Below are 10,395 nucleotides of genomic sequence, written 5' to 3' on the forward strand. Positions count from 1 at the left end.
TTCTGTAAAAAAAATTATCATCAAGTTATTGATTATAATTTTATCAACAAATAATCCAATTAAATATTACAAAAGCTAATTTAGCTTTCTTATTACTCCTGTCAAACATAAACCAATCATAATAATCGGACCGACTTGGCAGTCCTTGTCAACAACCGAAACATTAAGAATGGAACAACAAGAGTGCATTACCTAACTGGAAAGCCAATACGTGGCATACTTATCTCCAACTCAAAGTCGGTAACCGTCAGATATTTGACACGTGTCACTTTCCAGATCGAACAGAAAGCAAAGCACAAGATTCGAGAAGTACTATATAATTAGATCATATGATTTGATAAGATGTTACCAATGTTGTATTACTCCAAAGTCATCAAACGACCACCAATACTCGAATCTTGATACATTATTTTATACACATTCGTCGATATTCAACAACCCCTCTCGAAAAATCTTAACAGAAGAAAGCGAGGAATTATGGGGAGCTTTGAGAATCAAGTGAAGCAAAAAGCGAGAGAGACGAAGCACTTTTTTAAGAAAGGAGGGAGGGTGGTGAGTAATTCACTGAGGAAAGGCTGGTACAAGATCAAACACCTCAGATCTTAGGCTGGCTCATTCCATGAATATATCGATCTCGATGTAATTGTGTATGTGGATTGATCTTGCCTCGTTGCTTTTATTTTACTTTGTAACTTGTTCCTATTCACTTGAGATTTGTTAGTTGTTACATGATGTTTATGTAGAATTAATAAGTTTTAGACAACATGGACACTTATTTTCTATATTCCATTGTATATGTGTTGTTACTAGTAACTTGAGAGTTTTTGTTTGTGTTCTTTTCTATGTTTTGTATTGTATAATATAAGTGTTTCATATGGATGCATGCCCGTAAATTCATGGGATTGAATTAGATTTTTGGTTGTTAGTTGATCCGATTGAATTACGTCGCCACAAAAGTCATGTCATATTCTGCATCATATTCTAAACCAAACCGGGCTGATTAAGGTGTTAAGAGCATCTCCAACGGGTTGCCTTCTGCTTCCGAATCAATGGGCATGTTTGTTTGCCAGAAGCAGACTTCTGGCTTCTGCTTTTCTTAGCTGTTTTTGGTTTCTGTTTTTCTTGACCTGTTTGTGTAAAGAAGTAGAAGCACTTTTAAGATGCCGAGAATGCTAGCTTCTCTCTCACAGCTTCTACTTTTTTTCCAAACACTTTTTTAACTTATTTACTTCTCACTTTGCTCCACTAGTCTATTTTAAGCAAGAAATCACTTCTTTTAAATTAACTCAAACAGCTTCAGTAACTCGTTTAGTTTTTACTTCTCCGTGAAATACTTTTTAATCCCCTCATCATCTGTACGGTCAACCAGCAAGCTCAATACCTCTTTCTGACTTTTGATTTTGTCACAAAATTTATGGCAAAAATTCCTACCCCGTCGAGCCATGAAGCTTGATACTGTAATGAGCTTGGGCCAAGCTGCTTGGCTTTTCTCTTTTATCTTACATTGCCAATCGATAATAATATTATGAACTTGATAACGTATCCTTTTAAACAGGCCGGGACGTTTTTATTATCTTGTGGAGCCTTATGTATCTCTTTAGTATATATTGCCTGAAGGCTAATATACTGTTTAAAGACTTAAATGCCCTCCTGCTTTTTCCAAATTTACAGTATAATGCCATTACTTTACGTATTATATATGTTACACCCGTATACATACAATGATTGTCAGTATCTCAATCTACTTTACCCACTGCAAAGCTAATCTACCGTTCAATTTATAAACGTGTCGCCAGATTACAAACACTCTTACAAGTACACTAACCAACCTAATCTCTATTCAAATTTGTAATCTATCAATTTGCCTCAAAATTCAAATTACCGCTTCTCCCAAGATTGCCGTATGGATAGAAAATTGCAGCTGGGTAAAGAATCGGTTGATTTAGGTATTTAACCACCATTCAGTCATGATGTTTGTAAGTTGCTCAAATTTGCCTATAATCTTCTTGGTTGATTTCTTTCCATTGTTTTACAGTTTACCACTTTCATTCTGTATGTAGTTAACCACGATTTCTCCATGATGAAGGAGAACAAAGAACTTGGGCTTGGATATACCATGGAAGATTATATAGTTGAATTTATTAAATTTTGAGGTATTGTTTGAGTGTTAGTCATACATGAGTTGAGTTTATGTTCAGAAGCTTGATAATATATAAATTGTAAAAGTATGAAATAACTGGAGTAATTGTGTAACTGAGTTGTATGTGTGCTTTGTAGGCTAACTGTTTGATTAAAGTCTTAAGAGACTTTTATTTATTTTGATGTTTAAACATGTAATATATTGAGAGATTGTACATTTTGTTTATATCTTACACTTTGATTTTGTAGGAATTTCTATATTTAATGATTGAGTATGGTACGTGTCCATTTTATTATATCCATATTGTATTCTTTTAATGCAAACAAAATGAATTTTTAGTAGCCAACGAGGCTGGGACAGTAGGAGCTCTAGATAATGCTGAGTTCTATTGTCGATGCTGTGACACAAGAACTGATATGCCTCCACATGTCAAGAAATTCTTACAATTATGTGAAACCATTGATTCTCATGATATCAGGAAAATTCTCAATCTGGGAGTTTGTGTTTTGCACGATTTACAAAGAAGTGAGGCAAAAAGGTTGCTGCATATATTTGAAGTGGCTATGGACAAGGTATAAGTTATTTTTTTTTACTGAAGAATTAAGGGTTTTTGTTCTTGATGATTTAATTATTGTATTCGGATTTCTTGATCAGTAACATGATTCAAGGCTCGAAATTGAACCTGTACTTGACGACGTTTGGAATGTGGATGATAGATCATGCAAATAGTCGAGACTTTTGAAGACTGGAGTATTTTTCAGGCAGTCAATCACGGTATTGACAACACTTTGGTTTCTTAAAATGTATCATCTTTCTCATGAATTCTTTGCTTTGCCAGCTGAGGAAAAACTCACGTATGAGACAACCGGTGGCAAGAGAGGCAGCTTTACTGTCTCCACTCATCTCAAGGTACATTTAAGATTTATCACACAATTAATGTAATGTATGATAGGCTTTGATTTGTACACACATGATATAGCTAATTGTTAGAAACATTTAGATATTACATGTTAAGGTTCCTAATTTAAATCAAGTTCTTAGGTTCGTAAATGCTTCTGAGTTCTCATTTTAGTGTTCCTCATTAATGGCAGAACCTGAACCAAATGAGGATAAACTTAGATTGCAACCTTGACTGAAATTAAATTAATGATAATGAGACTAGCTTAGTCTGCACCGTCAGCTGAGCTTCCCAACTCCACAAATGAACAAAAATTTATTTTTAGTCTAGGCTCTTTTGAACTGCACATAATGTGTTGGATAATTAACACTAGGAACCATTAAATCGAACTACAAAATCGTGATCTTTCAACCAACTACTCATTCTCAGGAATTATTATTAGATAGTAGTAATGCAGTATAATATATTAAAATAACTAATACAATACAGGGTTTTAGTGCAATGGACTTGCGTTAGTTTGTAACTTACTTCACATACCCTATCAGTGGTCGGGACTACTCCCGATGGCCTGATAAGCCTGAGGGATGGAGGTCCATCACAGAAGAATACTGTGAATAGTTATAGGAGCTAGGTACCAAGTTACTGGAAGAGTTATCAGAGGCCATGGGGCTTGAAAAAGAGACTATTATAAAGGCTTGCGTGAATATGGAACAAAAAGTGTTAACTAATTACTATCCCTCTCCTAATTGACAAATATTTTTGTGTTACTTAAATTGTTAGCAAACAATTAGTGTGTGTTACTAAACAAGATTATTCTGTGTGCAAGTTCATTTTATAAATATCCTAATATAGTAAGATGATCTTTGTCCACTCTTTGAAACAAATTTTGGTGCTTCCCGGAGATTTTCTAGCTAATTGTTTATTTCCATGTATTCGTGTCTTCTTTGCAGGAACAAGTCCTTGAAAGTTTCCATGATACAGAGTTTTGGTATGCAGAACAAGGTAGCATGTCAGGAAATTTAACACGTTCAGGCTCATTTAGGAGGATCATTCCTCCGTCTCAGCATACGAACAAGAGTTGTGGTTGCCAGTTGTTTTTGTACCTTCCAACGGCCTTTCTGATGAGTGAAAGAAGCATTTATGACACCAAAGCAATTGCACTAATCAGATCCTTAAAGCAGCGATGGCAATTAACTGTAGCGAACAACCCTTTCAAACAAGTCAAGTTTGATTTGTTTTCCTAAGCATCAATGAGATTTTATGATAATTATATAATATCATTAGACTATTTTCCAGTAGATCTTAAGGCATCCGTTGCAAGTAGTAACACACAATGACATAAATAATCCTTGAAATAATCACTGGAAGTACTAAAACTGTGTAGTGCTAATTTCAATTTCTATTATGATGGATATGAAAACTTAATAATAAAACTTTTGTACTGTTAATTTTTATTTCTATTATAGGGAATATTAAATTTTAAGCTATATGAACTTGCTTCTTTTCTGTCATATTTTCTTTGTATCAACGTTGATTAAAAGCTAGGAAATACTCCCCCTGTTAATATTCTAATGGTTATTACTCTTATTCATTGTTGGACAGAAATATGAAGTTGGACTATATTCATCAGTATCTTATAAATTTTTCGCTGAGCATGAAGGCTGGATCAAATCTTTTTCAACTTAACCCTGAGGATACTGTTGCAGAGGACAACAAATTTGTTTGGACAGCTATAGAACAGTGCCAAAGTCTCCGCCTTACAAAATCAAGGTAAATGGGAATCAAGGTTGCTGCTTATTCCCTTCTATGAGCTTTTAATTTGGGGGACGAAAGGACGAGTGAAGGAATCCGAGTTTCTGATGAAAATTGCAAAGTCAAAAGGTAAGGGGTGGTTATTGTGGTGCATAGCTTCAACAAAGAGAGACTAAAGCAGAATCTTGAAATTTTTGGGTGGGAGTTGAGCAGCGAAGAGTCCAAGAAGATTGCTGCAATACCGCAAAGGAGGGCAAACCTTGCGCTGTTCTTTATCCCTGAAACTAGCCCTTTTATGTCAGTCCAGAAGCTCTTGGATGGAGAACTTTAAAGATGGTTATGCCATAAATATAATAGCATACGTAAACCATCTGAAACATGATATTGTATTTTGTAATGAATTATGGAATGAGCTTGAGAAAAGACCAGGACATACTCTGTTTTTGGACTAATTTTATTACAAGTATTTTATTTGTGGTTTTATTTCTCGATGTTAGAAAATTAGTCGAAATATTAGTGAGAAACTTCTATATAAAAGCCGAGACATTGATAACATCTTCATTGTCTGCTCTTCTTTATCATCCTGTCAAGGTTTGTACATATTTTTGAACTACTTTTTTTTCAAAATTTATTTACATTTCAAAATTTATCGGATATTATAAAATTAACTACTTTTACTAATTTCGTTTAATTATTTATTTTGTATACTAAATATTAATCAGTCTCATATTTTAAGAAGTGTCAAGTGGGGAATGGAGAGAATACTTGATTAAAAAAACCTAAACACAATAACCTATATTTAATAGAAAATTTAGGATTATTATTTGCATTTCCGATTTTGAAAAGGTAAGATAAGGAAAGTAATTTTGTATGTATACTCTTTTATTTATTTGAAGAAAGCTTTTTTTACTGGGTTATGCTTTCCAATTTTTATACATAATTGTTATGTAATAATTCTTATAACGCACATTTGTTCTCGGCAGTAAGGAATTAATAGTTTTGAACAACTTCGTTAAAACTATATTTTCCTTAACAAATATATTTAATTTTTTTTAATTTTATATTTCTGGAAAATTGTGTGTTATCATAAATGTCCATATGGCAAATTCAGCAAAGTAAAAATGCTCAAAAGCTATAAACATATCTTCATAGAGATGTAAGAAAGACAAAAATTAAATATCAGAGGATTATGTTTTTAACTGGAAGATAGCACTTAACTGAAATAGTGTTAAAAGGGCTTAATCAATATAATATCTATATTTTTTAGGTAAAATATTTATATATTTAATTACAAAATAAATATTGAAAAAATTGAATTAAAAATCGTCGTAGAAAAACCATATTTGCCATGCATAGCAGACAATCTTCTTAAATGATCATTTATGTAAATATATTTTCATAAGTAATTAACCAGCATTAACGAACTATTCTTTATGTTACCTTCTTTATTATTTTTCAAATCTTTTATTAATATCTAAATTCATTTTAAAATAAATTAAATTAAAAATACAAAATTAATTTCTTAAACCATGCGTAGCGGGCAAAAAATCCTAGTAAAGGTATAACCTGTTTTTAAACATATGCTTTGAACCTGCTTAAAGCTAAGGTGATTAGTGTTTTTAAATGTCCGAATTAGTGTATGCAATAGAGTCCATGCTGGGGAAGATATTTATTCATTGGGGTAAAATTGACACTACTTGAAACGTCCAGAATTCATCATGTCTTCTGTGTTTCGTAGTTTAAAAGATCTATCAATAACCCCCATGGGCCATCACCACCCAGAGCACTTTAGTTTGAGTCCTTTCAGACAACTTGACGAGATTCCATATGCGGTACTCGGGAGCAATTGGTTAACTATCATGTATTGATTCAATGAAAAAGGTAAGAGCCTCCCTGAAAAGATAAGAGCAATTAGAGAGCAGTTTCTCAAATTTCTTGAAATAACCATCAGGACTTTTTTATTCCAAGGGGAGAAGAGAACAGAAGAGATGGGTGGAATCAGCTATATCGTAGTCTTGGTGATATTAGCAAGTATTATAAGGATGAATTGTGATGAGTTAATTGCAAAATGTAGTCATTCCATATACTAGTTAATTGCAAAATGCAATCGCTTGGTATTCTCATTATTTTTTATTATTGCACTTCTTATCCTTTTAATATTTTTTGCGTCAACTTAGAGACGCAGAGAGCAAAAGCAGCTGAATATCAAGAATGTAACACAGCTCTGTACAAGTCGCTCCTTGACTCAATTTTTTTTCCCAGTTTCAATATACATTCAATAAATTCAACAAACAACGTCAACTACCCTAATGGAAATAAATTAATCGCGTTAAAGTTGTAAACGTGAAGTTTCGTACAAGATGCACATTCTCATATCCACCAAACGGCGTCACCGCCCACTTCTAAAACGACTTGTGAACATTTATAATGTTAAACGTAACATCAACTCAGGTCATCAACGCTACGACTCGTATTAGTCTTCTTAACACCAACAACCAACTAAAGGATACTGTAATATATATATACTCATCATATATATATTCATGTATTACATCAATCATGCCGGATGTTTACACAAGTGTCCAATATATAATGTATGTCTCTTTTTTCTTTTACATTATACAAGTGGTGAAGAAGAAACAGTGATCAGAACAATAGAAGACACAAGACCATGCAACAGCAGAGGAAAAACAAGAGTCTGCCTAGCGATTTATCTGCCTCCATCACATGCCTTCTAAACCTTGGATTACTGTTGATGATTATATTATAAGAGTTTGGGTTGTATAATGTTGTTTCTGAGTTTCCAAACAGTCTCGCATAAACCATTTCTCCAAACACCCCTACCACTGGGTTCGTTGCAGTTGTGCTACTTAAGCTGAGCATCGGTGTAGTGCTGTAGCCATCTGGGAAAGAATAATATGGCTGTACATGATGTCGATGTTGGCGGTAATGCAGGTGCTGGGGTGGTCGTATATGAGGAGTAGGTGTATGAGTCTGGATCCCACATCTGGTAGTGGAAGGTCTTTGTGGTATGACCAAACCCAGATGTGAAGGTGTAGATTCTGAAGGTTTAGTAGATAGGCCACGGCCATATAGTGGTACTAAGGTTTCCTTTGACACGACCGCCTTGCATACTGGACATTGTGGTGGCTGGTAGTCGGGATTTTCAGGAGAGACACTCTGATAATGAATCCATTTGTAGATGCAAGGCCAACAATAGAGATGGCCACAAAGGGTAACAACTGGATCATGCACAAAATCTAAACAGATGTTGCAGTCAAAAGATCCAGTTATACCTTGTTCGACCTTGTCCTCCGTGTTGGAGCCAGATTGACATTTCTGTTGGGAAGTTCCTTTACTCTCACTGAAGTCCCCCAAATTTGAAGCCTCTTGAAAATATTGCTCTGTAGCCATTTGATCCACCATTTCACAGATATTTTATATTAATTTCAGTGCCTGAAAAGTTAGATGGAAAACATTAGGATCTCTTAACTGCAGCTACTTACGAAACCAAACATAAAAAGTATCCCCCACCTAAAACTAAGATGGAGGCAGTAACTTACAAGCAGAGAAATGATGATTAACTAAAAAAAACCATTGAAGTTACTATATAAGAGAGATCATATACTGGTCTCAAAACACATATACGCTTGTACCATTAGGTTAAGGTTGTCTTTAGATATTATAGTTAAAGAAACTACAGGGATATCATGTAACAGGCCACTTCCAGACAAGTTCGGGGTTTTGCTAAACAAAAATTTCTCTCATCACTAAAATTGACATAAATGCTATGAAGTATCAATCAACATACTCAGTTCTTGGATCATTGAGCTCAGGGATTTAAGTATCAACCAATATACTCAGTTCTTGGATCATTGAGCTCAGGGATTACAGACAGGTAGTAACATAAATAAGTGGACATTATTCCTCTTGCTATAACAGAGCCAGGCATAGAAACAACAATTATATTTTATTCACTTTTTGAGGAATAAATAAGAGAAGAACTAGAAGAAAGGAATTGTTTTTGGGAAATCTTCCTGGAACAGAAAAGTACAAGGCAATGTGAAACGCAAAAAACAAAAGCTAATAACAAAATACACGTAAATTAAGATATAAAAATCCAGATTAAGATGATCTGTGCATTGAGGGGACAAAAGGAAATCCAACCAATAAAAAAGAATAGCTCAATGCTTAGGACACTGAAAATTATTAAAGTTTTCATTATCTCAAAAAAGTCATCTGCATTTAAATAGTAAACTTTAAGGATTTACACTTAGCGGATAATTAGATATTAATGAACACCCCAGATCTTCATTTTTGGGCTTAAAATCTTACAAAAATTCCCCTTAGTTGAGTATTATATAATGATAGCCTAGCATCAACGCATATAAAAAAAAATGTATTCACAAACAAGAAGTCAAGAATCCAAAACTCAATAGCCGCAGAGTTTCACCGGCCAATTTGAGTGCAAAACCTCCTAAAGGGACTTCTACAAAAATTCACTAATTTAAAAAGTTCCAACCAGGGCTCCGATGGAAACAAAAGCACCAAAAAAGCTTCGGTATCTGAGCATTTAAGTTTATGTAATCGATCATCAAGGCCAAAATAGTCAATCAAACAGACAGGGTAAAAAAGGGTATCGATTTCTCGGAAGTTTCTAGAATCTGAGTACGAAATCAGCGGGTCAGACTCAGTCTGTACAACATGTCTGCAGGTGAACTAACAGAGAAAGAGGGTATCCATATATTCAATTCAACAAAGCGTTTGAGCAAATAATATAATTAAAGAGAAGCATATATCAATGTTAGGTATACCAAACTAAAGCATTAGCATCATATATCAACTTGAACAAATTGTAAGCTAAAATAGTAAAATACTATCATCTAATTCAATTAAATCAAATTGTTCATTTGTACATAACTCCACACCCATTTTCACAAACAGATAAATTCTCAAGAATCGATAAATTAAAACTAATAAAAACCAAAATATAGATATATGGAATAGAAAATGCACAAGAGGGCTATAACGTACCAGAATTGATAGAGTTGAATGTCGCGATATAAATAAAATACGAAGATTCAATCGATTTTAATTGCCGCCCTCCAAAATAACACCTCTGTTTGTAAGAAGAACGAAGAGAATGGATGTTTTTTTAAGAGAGATGTGTATGTATGTGTACGAGTGTGCGTGTATATGTAGAGAGAGGGGGAGGGAGAAGGGAGAGAGATGGGCGAGAGAGAGAGGGAGAGAGACGGGGAGAGAGAGAGAGTAAAGTTGCAGGAATAAGCGGGTGAATGGAGATTGCGTGAAGAGGAGAGAGAGATATATAGACACAGACATGAGACATATGTTGTAGTTGTTCAACTGTTGATATTTTTTATCTTTATTTTTTTATTTTACTTTTAATATTTTTCGGAGCGAAATTGGATTTTGTAATTTTGTTAAAATCATGATAAGCATGATACCGTTTTTTCGGATAAACGCCAGAAGTCCTACTCGGCGCCATCACTACTCGAGTAGATGGGGGCCACACCACCCGTCACTTGTTCTTGGGACTACTTTATCCACATATTCCTGTTTTCTATTTTCTTTTCAAAAACTC

General features: G+C 34.2%; 2 protein-coding genes across 13 annotated transcripts; one reads left to right on the top strand and one right to left on the bottom strand.

Moving 5' to 3' along the window:
- Positions 1 to 231: 231 nt before the first annotated feature.
- LOC108214207 (uncharacterized) lies at positions 232 to 5,273 on the top strand. 12 transcript variants are annotated; one of them, XM_064088647.1, is made up of 7 exons: positions 242 to 1,976; positions 2,061 to 2,153; positions 2,483 to 2,712; positions 2,795 to 2,914; positions 2,979 to 3,049; positions 3,989 to 4,234; positions 4,641 to 5,273. In XM_064088647.1, exons 4-7 carry the CDS (start codon positions 2,860 to 2,862, stop codon positions 4,722 to 4,724), a joined length of 456 nt encoding a protein of 151 aa, XP_063944717.1. In that variant the 5' UTR covers positions 242 to 1,976; positions 2,061 to 2,153; positions 2,483 to 2,712; positions 2,795 to 2,859; the 3' UTR covers positions 4,725 to 5,273. The 12 variants fall into 12 exon arrangements, 10 of the variants coding, with proteins under 10 accessions (XP_063944716.1, XP_017241557.1, XP_063944717.1 ...); XM_064088649.1 differs by having other exon boundaries at positions 243 to 1,946; XM_064088648.1 differs by having other exon boundaries at positions 246 to 1,976; positions 2,619 to 2,712.
- A 2,011-nt stretch (positions 5,274 to 7,284) lies between these two features.
- On the bottom strand, positions 7,285 to 10,113 carry LOC108210822 (E3 ubiquitin-protein ligase RMA1H1). Its single transcript, XM_017382241.2, has 2 exons — positions 9,825 to 10,113; positions 7,285 to 8,246 (listed from the first exon to the last, which is right to left on the bottom strand). Exon 2 carries the CDS (start codon positions 8,214 to 8,216, stop codon positions 7,437 to 7,439), a length of 780 nt encoding a protein of 259 aa, XP_017237730.1. The 5' UTR covers positions 8,217 to 8,246; positions 9,825 to 10,113; the 3' UTR covers positions 7,285 to 7,436.
- Positions 10,114 to 10,395: the final 282 nt, after the last annotated feature.

Source organism: Daucus carota, chromosome 3 (assembly GCF_001625215.2).
Source record: "Daucus carota subsp. sativus chromosome 3, DH1 v3.0, whole genome shotgun sequence".
Classification (NCBI taxonomy): domain Eukaryota; kingdom Viridiplantae; phylum Streptophyta; class Magnoliopsida; order Apiales; family Apiaceae; genus Daucus; species Daucus carota.

What these genes read in the sequence shown, in the direction of transcription:
- LOC108214207 (XM_064088646.1), top strand. Translation starts at nt 2,860, where the DNA reads ATGCAAATAGTCGAGACTTTTGAAGACTGGAGTATTTTTCAGGCAGTC. An exon ending in CTGTCTCCACTCATCTCAAG is followed by an intron (nt 3,050 to 3,988) that starts GTACATTTAAGA and finishes TCTTCTTTGCAG; the next exon opens with GAACAAGTCCTTGAAAGTTT. An exon ending in AGCAGCGATGGCAATTAACT is followed by an intron (nt 4,235 to 4,640) that starts GTAGCGAACAAC and finishes ATTGTTGGACAG; the next exon opens with AAATATGAAGTTGGACTATA.
- LOC108210822 (XM_017382241.2), bottom strand. Translation starts at nt 8,216, where the DNA reads ATGGTGGATCAAATGGCTACAGAGCAATATTTTCAAGAGGCTTCAAAT.